The 24,046-nt window shown below is 34.8% G+C and overlaps 1 protein-coding gene across 4 annotated transcripts in view; it reads right to left on the minus strand.

Moving 5' to 3' along the window:
- Window positions 1-2,076: 2,076 nt before the first annotated feature.
- Window positions 2,077-24,046, minus strand: part of U2SURP (U2 snRNP associated SURP domain containing) — a 63,236-nt gene continuing 41,266 nt past the window's right edge. For all 4 annotated transcript variants that reach the window (XM_059063796.2, XM_059063793.2, XM_067033617.1 and 1 more), the window contains 11 exons: window positions 23,622-23,701; window positions 22,595-22,682; window positions 21,463-21,585; window positions 20,034-20,190; window positions 18,988-19,083; window positions 18,210-18,276; window positions 13,929-14,088; window positions 10,937-11,047; window positions 8,447-8,565; window positions 7,041-7,217; window positions 2,077-5,872 (listed from right to left, as the gene is read on the minus strand). In XM_059063796.2, the coding sequence (XP_058919779.1) occupies window positions 5,734-5,872; window positions 7,041-7,217; window positions 8,447-8,565; window positions 10,937-11,047; window positions 13,929-14,088; window positions 18,210-18,276; window positions 18,988-19,083; window positions 20,034-20,190; window positions 21,463-21,585; window positions 22,595-22,682; window positions 23,622-23,701 (1,317 nt within the window). In that variant the 3' untranslated portion in view covers window positions 2,077-5,733. The remainder of the gene's footprint in view (window positions 5,873-7,040; window positions 7,218-8,446; window positions 8,566-10,936; window positions 11,048-13,928; window positions 14,089-18,209; window positions 18,277-18,987; window positions 19,084-20,033; window positions 20,191-21,462; window positions 21,586-22,594; window positions 22,683-23,621; window positions 23,702-24,046) is intronic.

The raw sequence follows: 24,046 nt of genomic DNA on the forward strand, positions 1-24,046 counted from the left end.
CTACCACCGTATGACAACTACACGCCAGTGATTTACATGTGATTTCATCCTTACGATAAACAGGCAAGGTTATTGCCATCTTATAGGCAAGAAGAATAGATTCCAAAGGATCACACAGCTAGTAGTGGGGAAGAACTGGTATTCAAGTTCAAGTAAGTTCAAATATAAGGCCGAAGACCAGCCTCTTCCTCCATTATGCTATGCCACATCTCATTTAAAAATCAAAAAGTTCTTTACTCTGAACAGTTTCATGCTGTTTTCTAATAGGAAAAAATAAAAAAAATAAAAAAATAAAAAATTAAAACAAAGGTTTTTTTTTTCCTTTGTGGCAAAATGAGTGTCTAATCTAAACACTGAGTATACTAAATGCCAAAATTTTAGTTTCCTTTTCATCAGGCAATAAATAAGCTAAAAAAGCATTTGAGTATGGTCATTTATATTAATACACTATTTCAAGATCACATATGCTTTGAAAGTGTATTTTGCACCCCATGCTATGAAATGTTGATGTGAAATCATATCATACATAATCATTTAAAGAGAACACAGCACAAAAGTGATAAAAAAAGGTCGGTGGTTGGCATATATACTTGGTATTACTGTTTTCTTTTTAAAGTTTTTACTCGAAATAGAAAATGCTAATGTGCCATTTGCAGAAAAAAACTTTTCAAATTCTATAAGGAAATACAGAAATTTTAAAAGAAAAAGTAGGCTTTAAAAAAGAACCAATGCGGGCTTCCCTGGTGGCGCAGTGGTTGGGAGTCCGCCTGCCGATGCAGGGGACACGGGTTCGTGCCCCAGTCCGGGAAGATCCCACATGCCGCGGAGCGGCTAGGCCCGTGAGCCATGGCCGCTGAGACTGCGCGTCTGGAGCCTGTGCTCCGCAACGGGAGAGGCCACAACAGTGAGAGGCCCGCGTACCGCTAAAAAAAAAAAAAAAAGAAAAAAAAAACAGTAAAAAAAAAAGAACCAATGCATATGCTAGCACATGGATGAACCTGAAGGGACATTATGCTAAGTGAAATATGCTAGTCACAAAAAGACAAGTTCTGTACGATCCCACTTACTTGCATGCAGTATCTGGAGTCGTCAAACTCACAGAAAGTAAAAAATGGTGGTTGCCGGGTGTGGGGATGGGGGAGTAATGTTTAATAGGTTCACAGTTCCAGTTTTGTACCATGCAAAGTTCTGGAGACAGGTTGCCTAACAATGTGAACATACACGACTAAACTGTACACCCCAAAATGGTTAGGATGGTAAATTTTGTTATGAGTATTTTACCACAATTTAAAAGATTTTAAAGGAACCAATAAGTTATTTTTAATGTGATAATGACACAGTGGTTGTTTTAAAAACACTTAGAGACATTTAGAGACTAATTACTTGGTATTTGCAGACCGATGTGTACTAGGAATGCTCATCCTACTACTCTACTTTCGTATATGTTTGAAAATTGCCTCCGTAAAACAGAACTCTCTTTAAAAAGTGGAACCAATAAGGAACTAAAATTTCCTTATCAACAAAAATCACCCATCATGACAATATTTTATTATGGTTTAAACATGTAAAATGTAGTAACATTTTAGTTATAACTGATAAATAGGACACATCACTTATTTCACTTGGGATAACGGTGCTGAAGACTAGATACGGTTTGCTGGGCTTACGTTAGAAAAACTGTATGGAGAAAATTACATGAACAGTCTAAAGTTTGCTATGAAAACAATGTGTTTTATTAAAGTAATTAAAAGTCAAAAAAACAACAACAAAAAGGAAATTCCACAACCTTTGTTTGCAACTATATAATCTTTATGTAGAAAAACTATAAAGTGACAGTCTGGAAAGCAACTCCACAATAAACTGAATCCTTACATCAAGAGTAACTAAATTACGGAATCAGTTCACCCAAAAGAAATTGTCTTGCTATAGGATATTTCAGCTAAGCTGATTTCGACTGTATTATTCTCATTTCTGAAAATTTGTCTTTCCTGATATTTCAAATCACCAGAGATATAACGTACAAGACCCTGTTGAAGTCAAAGAATAAAACACAAAAATACTCCAAGCACAATTACATATAAAAATGAATGAGGGCATTTATCTACAGATCTACAAAACTGTATAAATAACCAATTATACATATAATCCGTGTACACTGATGCTCCATGAGGCGGTACTGAATAAACACTGAGGCATTGAATTTTCAACACTGGAACATGGCTCACTCTGGACAGCAGCGCATTCCCACCTTTCAGTCCGGCATCACAACACATCCCCTGGGGTCTGTACTTGTGTATCATCTAAGTCCTGGGAAGTTGATAACAAAACAAAGAAAAATGCCAAAAGGAAAATGAATTAAATACTCCCCAAAATCTATTCTAAAACATGCATGTGAAATATGAAGAAACCAAGCACTTCATGAGTTTTTACAGTCACATGTTCCTTTAAACTTATACTAGTGTCTTCATTAGTACCTGCACTGAATTTTCTGTAGCTTTTCCATTAATATATAATAGAAGAGGAAGACAACAAAGCAAAAAGAAGCTCTTATTTTCTTAGAAAAGTGGTACTGTTTATTTTTAAAAACAACTTTCTCTGCTAAAGAAATCACATCGTTGTGGTCATCAGAACAGGTTAAGTCACTTTGACAATACTTATTTCATCTCATTTTTAATAATCATATACTATTATCATGGCCATGTAATTTTTCAGAACTTATACCACAATGGAGGCAAATATGTGCAGAATATTTCTAATAAACTGTATTAGCTCACAATTAGAATTTCTTTAAAATATTTTCAAGTGCTCAAGAATATTAAAGTTTGTGGGAAAAAATGCAAAAGTCATAAGCAAGTATTTCCTCCCTCTAAGATTCTTTAATTGGGATAAAAGTCTCAGGAATGGTCTGCAATAAAGAAAAACTAGGTCAGTGTATGGTACTTTCTGCAAACTTTAGCAGAAATGCCAAGAACACTCTGAGCCAAATAAAAGTGATCTTTTGGGTCAGGGCTTTTTGTTTTAGTTCTTTAGTCTCTAACTTCTCAACATGTTGCAGTCCAGAGGTGCCCATAAGCTTATTAACAGTAATAAGGAAATACAGTCAAAAAAAAAAGATTCACAAACATGATTTACTTTCTCCCACCTGTTTAAGAATGAGAGATTAAGTGGTATTAACCTGGTAAGGAATCCCTGTGCATGTTAGAGGGTTTAAGCCATGCCCTTTATAAAAAGAGTAGCCAACAGAGGATTTCCTCCTACATGTAGCTGTGGTGGAGGATAACTGTCTATTCACAGAGCTGAAACAGGGTATTTCCTATAACTGGATGGCCACACCTACAAACATTTTAGTCAACCAGTAGAAGTTTTGCTATCTAATTAAGTGTTCTTTAGACAGGAAACAGGAATAACATGCTATTATAAAAATATGGTAGAGAATATCTCCTCCCTTACAATTCACCAATCTCTGACCGTTAAGCTTTCATAGAATCCATGGAGAATTAAACACACTTACTCTGGGTATCTTCTCATTAAGTTGGAAATCTATCTAACAATACCATTTGCAATTCCAGGGGAAAAAAACTCAATACAATCTAATACGAACATTAGCAAACTTCACAGAATACATATTCTACCAAGCCTACACAATCCCCACCCATCACCCAAAAGGAAGCCAGTCTCACCCACTCTAAGATAGATAAACGATGTTCGTTATATCTGGATGCAGATTAAAAGAACTGCTATGTCCCACTGCAGTAGAAAAAAATACTAAATATAAGCACCCGAAACTGACCTAACAATTTCTACACACTCCTGCTTCTCCAGGATATTTTTTTAAAGAGAGAAAAAGAAGCACAACTTGACTGGCAAAATCATTTCCCGATTAGTCATTTCTAAGCCTATACTAGATACCAATGAATGACAGAGTGCCCGCAATCACCAGCAACTCAACATTGTTATTTCTGCAAAGAAAGGTATTATATAAAATTCCATTCTCCCAGGCAATGAACAGGGGAGAAAAACATGCTCTTTAAAAATGGCTATATTTGTAGGTTTTTAAAAACCAGCACCAAATGTTCATGTTTAATTATTCTGAGCAACATGTAGTAATTAACACCCTAACAATACGGACAAACAAAAGAGTGAATGACAAGGGAATAACTTTCAAGCAATATTGCATGTTGATAAGAACCACTAAGTAAAATAATCTGATTGGCTCATTTCTACAGCTATTGTAGGTCTGCCCAGTTTGGCAATAACATGCCTCACTGCTCAGCTGATATTCCTACTCTTCAAATCATGAGTACAGCTTTTTTATTTTGTGACCAGGCAAGACTAACTAAAACAACTGGAAAAGATATTTTTAAAAAACAAGCTAACTCAAAACAATCCATTATTAGAACAGTTTTCTACTCTATTAAGAGGGGGAAAAACACATCAAACCATTGTATAAAGTGCCTAAATGAAAAACTGAAAGCAAGATTCACAAATAGTAGTAGTGTCAGTTCAAGTCTACATAACCCTTTATTACATTATAGCAATATTATATTCAACATTACACAAGTTTTCTTATTTCTTCCTCATACTGCAATTTATTACCACTGTATTACAGATTTCAACTCTGCAAATGGTTTAAATCAACTTTTTGCACCTTTAATTTACAAACCATTGGATGTTAATTTTCCTGAAAATTATTTTATTTTTAAATTTTACTTAAAGCTAAACCTAAAACTAAATTCTTTAAAAAGAAACCAAAAAAACACCAACAAAGGTGCTTTAAAACTGAACCTTGTAGAAATATTCTGATACCAGTGTTTGAAAGATAGCCTACAGAGGGCTGTAAAAGGGTAACCTTCAAAAAAAAATTCTATGGCCAACTATTATTAGAAAACTTCTTTTAAGTATACTTTTCTAATGACAGAAGATGAAATCAGAAGATGGAAATTTAATTTTTCCCTGAAAATAAGTAGTTGCTCAGGACACAGGTTAAGTGTATTGAAACCATATTGCTTCTCTGAAAAAAGAAAAAAATATTTTAACCAGGCATTGCATTAACAAAAGACTACACCACATTTGCCTAGTCTTTTGATCTCTGGGTACTAGTATTACTTAAGGGAACCTTACCAAAGAAACTGGTTGGCAAACCTACCAAATGTGAGTCTCAGGTCCCTAAATTTTGACAGTCATCTTAGTAAATATAAAACTTTAGCTACCTGAACAATGGAGCTTGTAAAGTGCATTAGGTATAAGAAACACAGCAGAAGTGCTAAACTCACTTAAGTAGGACTTCAAGGGACTTGATGTCATCGATAGGGCAAAAAAACAACGTTATAGTTTTCTGTTCAGATTTTATTTGAAATCTAATTCAAATTGTCAAAGCTACAAAAGGGGGGAAGACATCTGTATTATTTTTTGCTAAGTCACAACATCCTAAAACAAAATATTACTACTGCCAGCAGATCCATTATACACATTTTTGATGAAACTCATTAGCACAATAAAAATTTCACCGTGAGAAACAGCCACAATGAAAGTAATTTATACAATATAAAACAATGACAGGTCTACAGATGCAGTTACTTATGAGTTTACACATGCATTCACAAACAAAGAAAAACCCCAGGAATGCTCTTTCATTAGATTTTTTGTTTTTTTGTTTTTTTTTAAAAAAACAGACCCTTCAGGCACAAAACAAAATCGCATTTCCAATAAGTGACAGCATCTTAAAAATTTATGTCAGTGTTTGTTTTTCTTTGACTTTTTATGAGACCTGTGTGGAGATCGGGACTGGGATCTGGATTTCTTCCCTGATTTTTTAGGGGATCTAGACCGTGATCGCCTAGACCTTTTAGGTGTCCTTGAACCAGATGGAGATCTGAGGAAACAAACAAAAACAATTTAACCAAAGTACTCATGTGATCAAAACTGACTATCCTTAAATTATCTAAAGTGATCTTTAAGAGAGCACAATGAAAGTTACTGAAATAAAAAAGGTTGTAAACTTTCCAAGTTTGCGTGTGCCACACACACACACACACACACACATTTTGTACTTCCTATGCACCGCATCAGTGATCATTGGTGGTATGCATGCTTAGAAAGACAGACTCCTGAGCCTTACCACTGCTCTACTGGATCAAAATCTCAGGAGGCAGGGACTGGGAATTTTCATTTTAACAAGCTCCCCAGATTATATAAGCCAAAGTTCAAAATGGCATACAAGATCATTCACAAACTTTTAAACGCAGCAGCTTTGCAGCCTATCTTCTTGAAGGGAAAATAACCAACTACTGCAATATCATTTGAGGGAATCATTTAAGACAGGATAACTCTGTAAGTGCTATTCATGAAAATTACCAAAACAAATAATTTTATATATATATATATGTATATATATATATATATATAATTTTCATGAACATGTATATAAATATATGCACAAGCACCATTTAGAAAAAGAGACTTATCTGTTGTATAACGATTTTACTAAAAATGGTTACAATAAAAAAGTTTTAGGATAAAAAGCAGTTTTAGCTCTCAGAAAAATTCTTCTATAAAATACCAGATAAATAAAACATTTCTGAACCACCTTTCTGGAACTAGGAGGAGAAAGGTATATAACACACTAAATTAAACACTGAAGAAATGTTATCTGTGTCCATAAGTCTCTACCTAAGAACTTGCTAATAAAATTACTGTTGGGTGGGGAGGGAGAATGTATTTTTCTTTCAGCCTTGACAAAAATCAAAGAATATTCTATAGAAGCTAAAGAACAGAAAGGAAAGGAAAGCAGCTATCCCTACTCCACAGGAAACTGATGTTTAAAATTCTTGGCTGGTCTTTATTTGCTGGAAGCCTTCTTGTGCTTTAGTCATGACAAGGCTGGGGTGGGGAGATGGGAAGGAAGATTCTAAAATGAAAGTATATGTTTGGTTTTCTAAAATCCTTTAAAAAATGGCTGCCAACCAAATTATTTTCAAAAGCTGGTGGAATGACAAGGAAACTGGCATTTCAAATATTACCAAAAAATGACTTGCGTTTACCTTTTGGCCTTTTTGCTAACATCTCTAGGAGAATCTTTGTGAGATGACCTGGACCGTGAGCTCTCTTTATGAGATCTTTCTGAACGCTCTGATCGCTCCGATTTTGGTGATGGGGATTTCACTCGTCTACCACTGCTACTGCGAGATGGGCTAGGGGACGTACTGTGTCGCCTTTTCCTATGGAACAAAGCCCCCAAAACATTCCATACGTGAGCAAAGGATCAGGTACTCATTTTCCATCTACTAAATTAGCTTTTAATTCCTACCAGCTTACACTATATTTTCACTAACCTTATCAATGTTATTTTCCAACAACATTCAAAGCCTTTTATACTAAGAACAAGTAAGTCTTAAAGATAGGCTGATCTAGGCAAAAACTGAATTCAACTAAATTAGATTTTCTCCTGCTCTAAGAAAGATTATTGGAACAATGGACCAAATTTCATCAAGGTCTCTGATTAGACAAGTGGTTTTTTAAATGTTAATTTCCTGCTCTTGAAACTTCTTGTTGTTGTTTGACCTTGAAACTTTTATTGTAGTTAAGTATGAAAATGGGGCATCATGTAGGCACACTACTCTTAAATGATTGGGGATGAGGGGGGAAGGAAGAGGAAGAAGAAAATAAAGCAAAAGGAGAAATATTTTAACATTGGGGGAATGTGGGTGAAGGGTATCTGGGAATTCTTTATACTATTCTTGCAACTTTTCTATAAATCTGAAATTATATCAAGATAATAATAAAAACAAGTGATAGATTTACTATTTAACCAATTAGTATAATGGTTATTTGTAACTATATGTAGAGAGACTAAGCCAAATTTTTTTTCTTGGCATTTGCTTGGTTTTTATTAGGAAAACCTCAATTCTGTTAACTGAAGTAATTTTCTCTTCTAATCAGAGATCTAGGAACGGTGAAAGTAAGAAATAAAAACTAAAAGAGAAATGATTTTGATTAGAATAAAGACTTAAAGTGAGGACCAAGTCCCTATGGCCTATGTACAAACTCCCTTTACAAACAGGACCAGGAGACTCAAGTTTACAGATATCAGCCTCAGCACAGAAGAAACGCTTATATTGGAGGCAACAGGTAAGATCTAGCAAGTTGTTTAGTTATTTAAGCCTTAGGTTTGATACCTAATACGGTAACTGAATTCTTGCACTGAACTAAGGCTAAGGTACCATTCGAACCATGTAAAGGGATGATGTCCCAGATAACTAAGCCAAGTGCCAACTGACTGCCCCATTTCTCAGCGAATTCTGCCTCCTGCAGGCAGAAGCCAAACATGTTTACCATACACACAAAAATACTTTTCCAGTTTGTTGGCACCAGTGATGAAGATATTACAAAATGAAACATGATTCCAAATCCTGAAACCAGTATAGGCATTAAATGAGAAATGTTATACCTTTCTTTCCTTGTTGGAGTACACTCATCTTTTTCCTTCTTGTCTTTGGATCGAGATTCCAATTTTTCTTTATCCTTCTTATCTCTTTCTCGTTCTCTTTCTAATTCTTTCTCTTTCTCCTGTTTTTTTTTTTTTTTAAAGAGAAAGTATTTAGCCATTAAAAACACCAACCTGGTTATTAATCTCATTTATGAAACAATATTGCCTCTTCTAGTTAACTATTTTTTAAATTACTATTGAAGGTATAACTATTTTTTAAAAATAGCTACTCTTCCAGAAAACCAGTCATTTCTTCTACTGTTCTACTTATACTGAATAATAATAGTGATGCCAGTGACAGCCGCTAAACATTTTCTGAGTGCCTACCACAGGCCAAGCATTAATAAACAATTTTTCATATACCATTTCATGTAATTCTTCAAAACATGCCTAGGAATAGCATTATCCTCGTTCTAGAGATGAAAAATGAAACTCAGAAAGGCTAAGTACCACGCCTGTGGTCATACAGGATGGTGAAGTCAGGATTTAAGCCAAAGCTCTAGAGCCAGGGCTCTCTTAGCTACTACCTATAGAGTGCTGTCCCTCCACTTAAAAAGAAATTGGAAAAAGGTAACAGTACAATGACCTTTCCAACTCAGACTGCAATTAAATTGTCAATAGTGATTCTAAGGGTACAGCAAGTTGATTTAATCAAAGGAAAGCCCTTACAAAGTAATATGTTGAAAAGGAGAAAGAGCTATTCACAATAATCGTCCATCAGAAAATACTATTAGTGAGAAACAAGTACCAATCATATCGGAAATTTATCCTAATTTATAAAAGTACAAACTGACTACATGACTATATAATTATATAAACCAAAACAATAACTTATTTGCTTATCCCCGACTGCTACAACTGCCACTTCTCACTTGAAATTATGATTTCTATTGATAATTAAAGGAGTGGCTATAGACAATGAACCCACAAAGCCAACTTAGCTCTCCACTAACAGGAATTAAATTTCTCTATGATTTGTAGGCATCAAGAAAGCTAACTGATATCTGATAAAAAGCCTACATCAGATGCTGGCACATGTTTTCCATAAGGGCCAGGTGGTGAATATTTTCTTTGTGGGCCACAACCGGTCTACTCTACCACTTTAGTCCAAAAGCCACAGTAGATAATACACAGATAATAAGTGAAGGGGTATGGCTGTGTTTTAATAAGTTTATTTACAAAAATGAGGTGATGGCCGTAGTCTGCTGACCCCTAGTATGTACCTTCAAAAAATACATTCTTCCCTCCAATTACAACCATGGAATGCAAGGAGACTAAAATGGTAATACATGTATTACTACATTAGACCCAGAGGGCATCTCAAGGTGTAGTCTTCCATGCAGATCAAACATCTACCACCATCTCCAAAGGGACTCAGGGGGTTCAGATACATAACATCTTTTAAAAAACAAACAAACCTCATTTATCTTTTTTCCAAATACAAAATACTGAGCACAAATTTTAAAAGTGATGCTGAGAAGACTGACTTCCTCTGGTGATCTGTAGGATACATTTTCCTGATTGATACTTTCACAGGAATCAGACTACAGTTAAAACACTCAAGATATTTTAAACATTTTAATTCAATAATAAAGAGCAATGCAGCTATTTATTATCTAATTCACAATCCTGCAAAACTGGGACTTGTCAACCCAGTTTCACAGAGTAAAAGCAGGTTTCAGTGACGTGCCTGGGAGTGCACAGCAGACAGTGGCACCCGGAGTCCACAGTGCTGTACAGCAACAAGCTGCTTTACCATACTGTTGTGCTCCCATCATCATTAATAGGTTCATATGATTTTAAGCTCCCTTTTAGTTGTTTCTATTTCTCTCTATAATCTTTTATTTGTAATGACAGTCAAGATATAGGTAAAAATTAATAGCAGTTCCAATAAAATTCCTAGGTTCTTTCAACAATCATCATGTAGGCCTCCTTGTTCTAAAATTCTCTGTATATCCCTACACACTTTTCTATGTATAAGAATATGAGGTCCCTCAAAAGCTTAGAATTCACAGATGAGATATTCTACCACTTGGATACAATGTCCCTCCTTGGATACAATGGAAATGGAGCCCTAAATGAAATTCCCAAACCCTAACTCCATCTCTGACTCTGTGCTACTTCTCAGAGTTCTTGGTGTCTCACTGTCACAAATGTGACTTTCTATAGGATCTTCCAGTTCTGAAAGTATGTTCTTAGCAGGATTTCATGCTCCACAAGTAGTATCAGGAATAAAACAGTGTGCTGTTGCCCTAGGACTGCTTTCCACGCTGAAGTAACTGTAAAATGTCAAGTTTCAAATGTTCCTAATTAGCTACCAATATTCAGCATTTAGACAACGGATATAATTTGAAATATTCTTTTCCTTAAATATGCCAATATATCAATATTGTAGGCAGTCAAACAAATAACTCTGGAAAATGCATATTTTTGCATATACTTATTCCTTACTCGTTGAAGAAGTTTATCTCTGTAGTGTTCTACTTGTTCCTGAAAGCTCTGGCCTGGTTTTTTAGGTCTTTTTCCAGATTCCAATTCATCTTGAAACTTCATAACTTTGAGCTGTGAAATAACACATATTTAAAATAAATCTTTTTATCACTATAGGTTCTCAAGGAGTGCTTTGCTCCTTTTAAAAAAAAACTCTCTTCTTTGAAACAAGTGTATAAAAACGAAAAGCATAAGTATAGCAACATAAAACATAAAAACACACAGTAACTGATTAAGGACTCAGTCAAAATATAACATCAATGTGTAACTCCCTAATCGGAAGGCCACTTGTCAGACAAGCCCAACTATGCAGAATTCAAGTAATCAGACATTGGCCCACGTGCTCTCTGCACAGCCACACGAGATGACTTGACAAAAATGACTGTTCTAATTTGTGGTAAATCAGTTTAAGAGTTAAGCATCCAAGAGTCAAACAACAGACCTGAATGTTACTTTGGTGAAAGAAAGGCATTCCTAGAGCACCTTTTGAAGATCACTATAAAATCCCCAGCTACAGTTCCTGCTGATATGGCCTAACTCAGGCACAAGCACAAGTCCAGGGCACCCAGAAAACAGGTCACAAAGGGTCTCAACTCAAAAGACAGTAGCCCATGGAATGGCTTGTTAGCCACCTATCCCCTGGCTGCCGTGGGACAGTGCCGAGTATATCACCTTTCCCCTCAACTGTTCACTCTTTCCTCAGGGATGAGGGCAGAAAAGGGATCTTTCTACTTCAACAACAAAGAAGACCCTAGTGTTCCACTCCACCAACCCTTATTGATAGAAACGGAGACAACAGCAGAATGAGAAAAGAGAAAGCCAGCCTAGGCACTGCTCTAAGCAGAATCTGAAAGATTAAGAACTTGCTTCCAGTAAACACTGTAATTTATGGCTGCATGTTTTCTAAGTGCTTTGCAGAGAATGTCAATATTTTATAACACAAATCCTTAGGTTTTTATTAATCCCATGGTAAAAAAGATTCAGCTACAGACATCTTTATTAGGACACATGTGGGGAAGAAAAGAGCTTTTAGAAAGAAAAACTACACTATCAATATACATTATACATACTATATATACTACAGTATATAATAAAACTAATTAGAACTTCATTCTTTATTTCAGGGTTCTCCAATAAAAAGGTATTCACTGAATTCTAAATTTAGAAACTGACATTTGAATTTAGGGGCAGAGAAGAGAGCGCACATGAATAAAGCTCATGAGCCCTGAGTTCTAGTTCAAATTTGCCACCAGTTGTGGACCTTTATTCCACGTGACTAAATCTCAGAGTAAATAAGGGAGAAGAATAGATAATTCTATAACAAAGCCAAGATCTACATTTTAAAATCAGGATTTGGTTCACATCCAAATCCCAAAAGGTAAGTAAATTGTGACAGGGTAGCCACTATGAGACCAGGATAAACCACCACTGAGTATCTAACAAAGAGAGAGGCCAGATTCTCAAAGAACATACAAAGTAGGGAAATGTATATATATAAGGTGTGTTGGTATGTGCACCTCTGGGTATGCATGTATAGCACATATCAGTATATACATATACAGTGTTAGAACCATCCAAATTAACAAAAAATTGTATCACATGGTTTTCTTTCAAGTCAATGAGAAAACAGAACATTTAGAAACAGTCTGTTTCGGCATTTATAAGAGGGTAATTCAATTATCAAGAAAATACATTTTTTATTGAACTCAATCTTTGTTTCTACTCCAATAGATCCATCAGGTCAGTAAGGCAGAGTTCAGTAAGACAGGACATAGTCAGCAAGACTCAGAAGTTCTGAGAGTTAAGGGCCATGTGCAGCTTGAAAAAGGTCCACAGGTGAGCACATTCACTGATAACACAACATCTTATTCCCCTACAATTTTATAAAGAATGTATATGAATATACCTCAGGAAAAATGAATCAACTTACTAACTGAAAATCCCTCCTCTCTACTTAAAATTGACATCATACTGACTCTGTGTAAGGTTGAAACAAAACGTTTTCTCTATTAACTTTTTGGCTTGGTGATATCGAGAAAGAGGTGGGCAAGAACTTGTACCAGCCCAACAGTGAGTAAGGTGGTAGGTATTATAAGTTAGTAAGAGGAAAAGCAATGACAACCAGTAGGCATATAAAGTACTGTTAAATGAATGGACAGAGTATTAAAATTCACTCTCATGTACACTTATGAGATTCTGGACTGACTGCTACACGATTGCTAACATTTACGGGAAATGTTCCACCACCTTGGGGCAAGAAATAAGGAAGTCTCCCATTATAGAACCCTTCCCTCACTGAGGTGTCTGAATACCTTTGGTAATTTTAAAAAGGCATTATAATAGAAAAGGGAATGGAGAGAGAGAAGTCTTGAGAGTTTGCATTCCCGCATAAATTATTCCCCTTCTTATTGTTAAGCCCCAATCAGCGTCTACTCTCTCCCCATCACTCGTGCAGACACTGAAAATGAGCCTACTACAGTATCGTGTATACATAACTTGAACGTGTCAGAAAATATCTCACTTTTTTGGTTACATACTATTTATGCTCAAAATGTGATGGATTTCATAATGTGAGATATAATCTATTCATTACATCAGTATCTGCAGAGGGTCTCCTATGTGCCAGGCACTGGAGATATGATGATGAACAGACAACAGACATGGTCCCTTACCCTTGCAGAAATCACAGCCTAGTGGGGAACACACTAAACAAGCAAGCAAGGGAAAAAAAAAAAAAAAAAACACACACACCACAACACATGTAAAAATCGTAACAGAAAGACAGAAGGGATGCTTGAACTAAGAGGCCTGAAGGAAGACAGCTGGTATGAAGGTTTCCAGGCAGAGAGGAAACAGTATGGACCAAGGTATGATGCTTAGAGGAAGCACAGTTTGGTGGGAAAAGTGAAAGAAGGCCAGTGTAGTGTAGTTTAAACTTCAATGCAACACTAACCTCAATTTCACGGAGTTTAGCTCGTTTTTCCTCACTCATTTCAGAGTACTTGGAGAACTTGGACTCAGTCATTTCTTCTTTGATTGGATTAGAGTACAAATGATGTTCTTCAGACTTGGAACTTTGAGTATCTTCTTCATCTTCACTTTCTTCTTCTTGACTTTGGAAATAAATAAGCAGAACACATTGTATGTCATGAAAGCAAGGAAAATAATTACATTTTACAGTACAGCTTTTTGATTTTTCATTGCCTTAGAGCTTAAATAATGTTAACAAAACACAAGAGGAAATTCATCACTAAAACATTTTTTACTAAATATCTGATCAAATAACAATTTTATAAAACTTTGTTTCCTCCATAGAAAAAATTTGAGCTTCAACATAATCACACTTCTAAAAATTCTGTTTATGTTAATGTTATTTCTGTGCTTTTCATTCTGCCACAAACTTTCCTTCCAACAGTTAAATGAAATGAATAATCAATCAGTGATTTCTGCATACTTCATAGTTCAGAGTGATTTCATGATGGTTAATGTTTAAAAAGCCAAATGTTTACCCTTCCTTCAGCAGCCTGTAAGCTAGAAAATACATAAGTTTGAGTCACAGAGTTTCTATGCAGCAAGTAAAGGACCTTATATCTAATTAACACATAACCCTAAGAACAAAACAGTGTATTAATTTTAAATTTTAGCACACATTAGTATTCATGTCATAGTTGATTATGAAAGTTGTATTGGTTCTATGTCAGATAAAAAGAAAATGATAAACTGACTACCATAGCTAAGGATACAACGAAGAAAAATTCTCCTGTCCTTCCAGAAGCAATCGAGTGGAAACAGACAGGGAACCAACTATGACAAGCTGCTCATCATTACCAGGATAGGATTAACAAATGTTCTTCAATGTTCTTGAAGCACAAAGAATGATGGGACTTTAAAAAAAAAAAAAAAGGTTGTATGCTCTGGGACTGGGCCTTGTGAGTGTAAATGTTGGATCTGGCCAAAACAAGTCTTCCATGTACAAACTCAAAATGTTTATGTATATACAAACAAAATTCCTCATAAATGATATTGTGATATGAACATTACTGGCACTGCCTAGAATATATGCCATTTTCCCTTAATATTTGAACCTGATAAGCCCTTATATATTGGTATTTGGGTACTAACTACACTCTACCACGAATAAGAGGAGTTCTTTTAGTATATATTTAAAACTATTCATAATATAAAAACAATTATAACCAACTTCTTTCCAAATAAAATTTTAATTATTTTAGAGTTACACACTGAATGAGAAAAATTTAAGCAAGGTAGATAAAAATAAAGAGAGGACTATGCTACTAGCTTTTTTATTTCTCATCTAAAGGTCCTTTCTAGAATACTAATAAAATACTTTTCACACTTTATACTCTCAGAGCCCCACAAATCATTAGTAGCACATATAGGCACAACTCAATACAATACTTAGGTGACGAAAAAAGAGGAAAAAGTCAAAACCAACGATTAAAAACATATTCTTTTCGGAAATAAACTTTTACTTACTATTTCTCATTAATTTGTCAGAAACTTCCTAAATGCAGTTCTTAGCTAATTTTTTAAAAGACAAGAATTTCTTGTTTTATGGTGCAAAGTAGTTTTACAAATGTCTCAGATGCTTTTAGTGGTTAAAGTGTGTGTGTGTGTGTGTGTGTGTGTGTGTGTGTGTGTGTGTGTGTGTGTAAATACAGATTATTTACTGAAGGATTATTCTGGAAAGATTTAATCAATAAAGATGCAACACAGCTAATGAAACTGTGTTATCTATGCAATGGAGATTACTTAACCAATTCCAGCCTGTTATTTACAATTTTTTCAAAAATTTTTTTTTGCAATTTGAAACATTCCTTGATAAACTTCCTTGTACACTTATCTGAATGCTTGCTTTCAACCACAGATGTATGCAGAGCAGATAAACATATGGACTGACATGGAATAACAAACCCATGATACCTGAGTGAAAAACATGGGTCACAGGATAGTATGTACAATATTACATAATTTATGCTTTAAATAGATATGCATGTTTTTATACATACAGAGAAAAAATATAGGTGGGCTAGACACTAATCATATTATTTAAGACTTTTAAAATGAACTACACTACAATTTGAGAATTTAAAAAACATACATACTTTACAGCTGCTATTTAAATTTTTTAAGGCCTAAGTGATCTGTTCTAATTGGCTTTGACTTTAGCTCTTAGTTACCAGTTCCAGGTTCAGATCTCACCACAGCCTCATCTTGCTCTTCTTTTAAAGAACTGGAAATTCAAGACTAAACCCATACTGAATTCATTACAAACGAATTAAATTACTATTGGAACTTTTCTCCAAAGCATTAGTAGTGCTATGTATTTTAATCACCCTTCTGCCACAAAGACAATAATTACTAGTGTCAAAAAGCAGCTCCAGGGCTTCCCTGGTGGTGCAGTGGTTGAGAATCCGCCTGCCAATGCGGGGGACACGGGTTCGAGCCCTGGTCCAGGAATATCCCACATGCCGCAGAGCAACTAAGCCCCTGTGCCACAACTACTGAGCCTGTGCTCTAGAGCCCACGAGCCATAGCTACTGAAGCCCACGTGCCTAGAGCCCGTGCTCCACAAGAGAAGCCACTGCAATGAGAAACCCGCGCACAGCGATGAAGAGTAACCCCTGCTCACTGCAACTAGAGAAAACCTGCGCGCAGCAACGAAGACCCAGTGAAGCACCCCCACCCACCCAAAAAAGCAGCTCCTTGGTAAAAAGGCATTTTGGATTCAGCCACTAGAGAGCAGCAGTGAGGCACAAGAAAATTTCAAGGACCAGAAAGCAGTAGTATGTGAAAAAAAAAAATTATTTTCAAAAAGTTATTTTCATGTTATCATGACTTATTTGGAGCTCCTAGGAAAAATAAAAAATATAAATTATATTTTCAGTGATCCATGCTTCACTGTATGAATGTACAATTACCATCAACACAAAAATGCTTTCACATTTCAAACTAACATAAATATCAAATTCAATGCAATAAAATTAGCACCTTTAGAAACAAAACTGCTTGAACAATATGTGAGTTCTGCAATGGCTTTTCTACCCTTCCTTTCCCTTAAATAATTATTTTATGAATACACATACTCATTTTAAAAAGGAGTGATTCTACAATGGTGAGATATGTTACTAATGATGGGACTGCAGACATAAAAATGAAAACAAACTGGACTGTTCCCAATTCCTGTACTCCTAAACAGCCTCAAGAGAGGTACTTCCATCAGCGAACCACATCTATATTTTGTAAACATGTTGTCATAATCATTGCTGACTTGTCCTGATCACACTGTTTCTGGAAAGACATCACCATTGCCAAGTTTTCTTCATCATATCAAACTGTGTTTCCACAAATGCTGATCAATCATACTGCCTTAAATCTAAATGCTAACACCCACTTATTGAATCCATACAAATGCTCAAATTGTGCTGGGACACAAAGGGACTTTTCCTTTTGTGCACTCTTCCATATGAAAACAATAAAAGAAGATTAAAAAAAACAAAAACCAGAAACCTCTGCTTTTATGCCATCTCTTTCCCTATTAAAAAAATTAACTTTCTTTGCAATGATTTTTAAAGGTGTCAAGTGCTATCTTAAAAAAAAAAAACTATCAGCATAAACTTGCAGGAGAATTTGGGAGCAGGAATTCCTATAATCACATTCAGTGTTAAAATCAACCAGGGGTAATTACCGAAGAGCAAAATTGAAAACTATAATTTCTCCATACGATAAAGGTAAAATCGTTTTTTTCTTTTAGTTATTCTTAGTTCTTCTGAGGTGTTAACATTTAAATAACGTTAACGGTCATAATGGTCATAGTGCATTATTTTTCTTGGCAATGCACCATCCCCCCAAAAAAGGAGCACAACCTTCCCATTCACATTTTAAAAAACACTTTTTGTGGAGCCAAAACAATACTTGATGACAAAGACTTAAAATAAATACAGTTGACCATTTAGTAACTAGAAAGTAAGAATGTATAACCTAGCATAGGAAAACAAACTCAAAAGCAAAGTGAAACCAGATGCGTCAAACCAGAAAGCAAAAGCTCTTTATTCACTGGAAAAACAATGAAGAACTAAAAATGATCCTCTTAAAACAAGTTTTTTTAAGAGTTAAGTTTTCCTCTTCATTATTATTTCAAGTATACCTCTTAATGAAAAAGGGAGTGTATATGCAATAAGAAACTGAGTATATTCGAAACTTAGATTCTTACTTTTGATTTTCTTCTTCTTCTGATTCTTCATGCTGGTCAAATAACTCCCATTTAGAAGTTGTTACAGCTGAATGGAAGGAAAAAAAGGATGTAATTCCATAAGGTAAATCAGCATTTTTGCAGCAGCACAGTAGAAGCCCAGCTTTAGAACTGAAAGTTTATATTACAGAAGTTATCTACATTTATCTTTTCTTTGAATAGCCATTTCTATGTACTAAATGTATTTCTTTCCTCACACCTACACTATAATTTTATTCAAATTCATGAGGTGACAAATAATGTCATCCTTATTTCTATGCTAGATGATAAGATTTATTTCATTAGAACCTACAAATACTAAATTAACAATTACAGATTATAAGTGTTGGATACATGTCCAAGCAAGTATGAAAGGCAGGTCTAAACTGCATCTAAGAAGTCAAGCATTAAAAGAGAGACAAAGCTTTGGTTTTTCTGAAACTGACCTCTAAGTAAATTTCCAAATAGGTACAGCTTCCCATCTACATTTTCTACTGAAATGGCTTAACCTAAAAGGTTTTTAGTGATTTCTCTGATTACTCTTGAAGCATCCAAAATGAAGGATCTAAGAAAATTTAAACAGCAACCACAATGAAAACTTAGCCACTAGACATAAAATATGACAACACTGGGTCTTAAGGTTGAAACATGTTATAAAATACAAAAGGAAAATGTACATGTACACACACACAACAATGATTTGGTAAAATTTTAAGTACTCAATTTTTTAAAGCTTTTTATTTATTGCATTTTTACTTACCCTGTGCTTCCAATTCAGATTCATCTACAGCTTCCCATTTTGATGGGGCAACCTTAAATATAGGCTCATTCTTCTTTGAGTCTTCAGTCGCATCCACTATTGAAGAAAGATGAGCCATTAACTCCGACTACTAGAGAATGACTTAAAGAGCTCATAAGTATTTACTCATTATTAAAAAGTAAAATTAAATAAGGTCACACATGGACTAATAATGCTAATGTCAAGAACAAGGATTATGTATGACTAATCCAACTCTCCCACACCTGAGGTCCAATTTTTAAATATAAGTATAAATATAATTTATATATATACATATGCATATATATGTGTGTATATATATATGTGTGTATACACACACACACACACACACACACACACACACACACACACACACACACACACACACACACACACACACACACACACACACATATATATATATATATATATATATATATATATATATATATATATATATATATACCCAGAACATAGAGGTGGTTATTGCAAGCAAATGGAGAAGCTGAGGAAGTAAAAGAAACTTTAGTACCTTTATCTAGTTATTGTTTAAACTGCAGAATTCATATATTATTCAATATTTTAACATATAATCCAAATGTAGTAAAGATTATGTATACTTCGTATTTCCAAAAATGATTTCAGGCAACTAGGAAAACTGAATCTATACGTTAGGAAAACTAATAATAAAAATAGAAATGATAAAACCAAGCACCTGGGATTATGCATACAATTGAACACAAGATTTTGCCTATAGTTTCCTAACAATTAAGACAGGAAAAACCTGCTAATATGGTAAGAGGCTGACTGTCCCAACAAATAAATGTGACCAGAAAGGAAACCTTTTTCTTGGCACAAATGTATTACTGGGTAGTTCAATTCTGAAAAGTCAGAAATAAAAGACAGAAAAAAGTTAATGACTGACAACCTTACTGAGAAATTATAACCTTTTTCCATATCAGCATGTGTGGAAATTAAAGAGGCTTGGAATCAAACTTATTAGCTAGATTTAATGAATTTGAACTTACAAGGCACTCCATCAAGATCATCATCAAGGCTCTTTATAGGGACTCCATCAAGGTCATCAATGGGAGTAGCATCAATAGGAATTCCATCCACATCTTCTAGAGGTGCACCATCAAGCTCTTCCTCAATGGGGGCACCATCAAGGTCATCTGGTACATCCTATAAAAACACATACTACTGTAACATTTTCTTTTGACTGCTAAAAGATTAACTTGCAATCCAATATAAACCAACTAACATTCCCAGGTACAATGTGAGGATATAATAAAAATATATTTTTATCATCCAGCTGACAAAGACGCACTCATTTGTGCAATATTTATCAAATAGTTACCAAGTACTTAATTATGCCAGGTACCATGTGAGGCACTGAGGATACAATGATGAGCAAAAACGAGCCTTGGTCCCCTAGTCCCTCCTGTCATAGAGCTTAGTACAATTAGGGGGTGCGGGGTACAGGGGGGCAGAGAAGGAGCCAGGCAATCAGATAATCATAACAATATACGATGACTGCTATAACAAAAAGGTGCCCTGCGTTATCAGAATGTGTAATAAATAGGTTCCACCTAAAGAGGTCTGAGAAGGCTCAATGAATTTATGCTTAAACTGAGATCTGAAGTGTCTCAGATAAAGAAGAGATGTTCCAGAAAGAGGAAAGAACATGTACAAAGGTCTATGGTAGGAGGAAACATATTTAAGAAACTGAAACAAGGACCATGTGGTTGGAGCAGTGAAAGTGAAAATATGATAGCTGGATTAGGATGGTAGAAATGAAGATGATGGATTTAAGAACTATTGAGGAGGTTAAAAAAAAACACAAAATGGTGATGAATACAATCTGCTACCACTGTGGTGCATCTTCTCAGGTACATGTTTACTTACACAGCTATCTTTAGTTTAACAAAATGAAATCATGCTATATACATTGCTCCATTACTTGCTTTTTTTCTACTAATATACTAGAAAGCCTTTCATGTCATCAAATAAAAAAAGTCACCAGGGCTTCCCTGATGGCGCAGCGGTTGAGAGTCCGCCTGCCGACGCAGGGGACACAGGTTCATGCCCCGGTCCGGGAAGATCCCACATGCCGCGGAGCGGCTGGGCCCGTGAGCCGTGGCCGCTGAGCCTGCGCGTCCGGAGCCTGTGCTCCATAACGGGAGAGGCCACAACAGTGAGAGGCCCGCGTACCGCAAAAAAAAAAAAAAAAAAAAGTCACCGATTTTCACATAAGGACACAAAACAGAGAATTCCTGTTACACATAATTTCAAGTCCTAGGCTCCAACAATCCCAGCAACAAATATCCACTGTTTAGTGGTAAACAGTAGGCATTTTCCACAAAGAAATGTTACTCACATCTGTAACAAATCATACCTCGACAGCATTCCAGAAATAAATTTTAAGATAATCGGACAAATACACTGAATACCTACCTCTGTCTCCTTTTCTTCAATAATATTTACAAGTCCTAAGAAAATATTTTGTAGTTTGATCAAAAATGGTTCTGGATAAATTGCCCAATCTTCCCATGCTCTAAAGCAGGTCATTACCCGTTGCTAACAGGAAAAAGACAATGAATTATTATTTAGGGCAATAACTATCCAACATCATCTCATGATAATGACCATCACAATTTGCTAAATTTTCCTTTAAACCAATATTCTTTTTAAAGTTTAAGGGAAATAACTATTCATCACTACAATATTTTTTTTAAAAAATCAATATTACCTCCCCATTAAAAGAGGAAAGAAACTAAGAATAAACGTAATAAAAAAGAAACTGTTTGCTGTCAGTCACCTAAGATCAAGGTCCCATACCACTGGTGGTACACATGAGGCCACATTCTGGGAAACACTAGCTTAGAAAGTATGAAAGCTGGCTATCAAGGTAGCCCACATTTTGATCTGAATTCCTTTACGGTCCGATGAAGTACTTCCTGATTCTGGCTAACACTTCTCTCTGTCCCCTCCTTAAACTTTTCTATAATGTCTGTCTTATGGTCAAAATTTAAGGTCAAAAAAAATTTTAATGGAGTTGTTTGTCTGAATCCCCTAAATGGTGGGGTCATTGGGCATCTTCCCAAGCTAAAAATTTCCTTAATGAGTATTCTTCCCATGAAAGTGTATCTATTTTTCAACAAATCAGAAGGTGAATTTCTGTTTGGCTTCTCTTAACATTGGTCTACAGCTTGAGCGTTAATAAAAAATTAATAACTGAATATACTTTCAACATGAATAACTATATTCCTAATCCAACCAAATAATATATACCACTACAAAACAAGTGATCTTTGGAGTATTTTCTGTGAAAAGACCAATATTTAAAATGTTTAAAATCCTTAAAACTAAAACAGACACCCAAAAAAACACTAGACATATTTTTAAATTTCAGACTTTTTTCGATACTGAAGGCAAAATGGCAGTAAATTTTAAAACAATAATTTCTGAAACATCTAAGTTATGTCTTACACTTACTTAACATACTCTTTTAGCCTTCCAATGTGCTTCCCGGAGCCCACTTCCCATTTAAAACACTAGGGCAAAAATACCCAAACAATAAACGTACCTTAAAGTTTTCAGACTGTAAATGGCCTTGAATTGTACGATAGGTAGCATTGAGGTCTGAAAATATCTGACACAACTTTGTTTCAAAACTGAAATTCAAATAATATGTTTTTTACAATAGAATGTGTTTAAAAATCCTTATCTACTTCAACATGCTAGCCAATGAAAACCACTCTGGACTTTTAATTTTATAAATAAATTAATCAAGTAAATCTTTAAAAGTAAGAATTAGGTGTTGAAACTCTAAAACTGTAACTTTAACTCCTATTATTCTGAATGTTTTTTCTGCAAAATTGCACAAAGAGCCTTAAGAACTAGTTCCCTTAATTAACAAGGAACTTTTACATCTAGGATACCTTGAGCCATCTAGCCCAACCTCTTTGTTTTATAAAATAGGAAATAGAAAAGGTTAGTGACCTGTCCAAGGCAAAAGAAGGAATAGCAGAGCTAAGATTAGCGCCCAAACCTCCAAATTTCCCTTCAGAGCCAGTTCCTAAAGAAAAGCTTCCCTAATTCATAAAATAAACACCAAAAAGGAACTGTGGGAAACTGAGGAAGAGTTATATATCAATATACAGCAACATAATTTCCTATTGCCTAGGAAAACAATAACAATGAACTACAACCAATACAATGATGATCAGAGAACACTGATTCTATAAATAGTTAATGTTCCTTTGTTTTCTTCCTTTGTTGGCCACTATTTCTAGTGTTTCAGCTTATTTATTACACAAGTAGCTAAATACACAATAGGAATAAAGTGATTTTTTAACTCTTCCTATTTGTTCTTTTATTAATAGTTAATCAAGAAACTGATAGAGAAACTTTCAAAAGATTATAATAATTTAGCTTAAAGTAGTTTACTTCAATGAATACAATCCAATTTTTAGAATATTCAACAAACTATGAAGAAATTCAAATTATTTATTATTATTGAGGGTATTAATTAATAAAACTATCCTCTTTTCTGAGCTCCTTACCCTTAAATATTTTAGTTCAGGCATATCAACTTATATCACTATACTTACAATTTTCTATAATAGGAAGCATTGGCAACTTTGGCTGAAGAGTTGTACAAAACATCAGAAACCAAATATAATCTGGCAATCTAGAATACCAAAAGATAGCATAAAATGGATTAAAAATAAAACAGCAAAAAACGTATCTAAAAAAATTTCCATATTGAAATTTTTTGAATCAACAGCATAAGGCCAATGTTTAGCCATAATTTAATAATCCTAACTAATGAGAAGAGTTTTAAGAAATTTGGTATCACTACAACCATGACTTTGGCAGAGATAAAAGTTGTAACTCAATTTACATTTCAATCTGTTGATAATTTGTGTGTTAATAACGAAGATAAGTTTCCCAGGCAGAAGGAAAATGAAACTGCACGAGCAAGATTTCTTCAGTCAACTTCTTCATTCAAAAAGGAAACCAATTTCAATTCAAA

This window comes from Kogia breviceps, chromosome 5, assembly GCF_026419965.1.
Source record: "Kogia breviceps isolate mKogBre1 chromosome 5, mKogBre1 haplotype 1, whole genome shotgun sequence".
NCBI lineage: Eukaryota > Metazoa > Chordata > Mammalia > Artiodactyla > Physeteridae > Kogia > Kogia breviceps.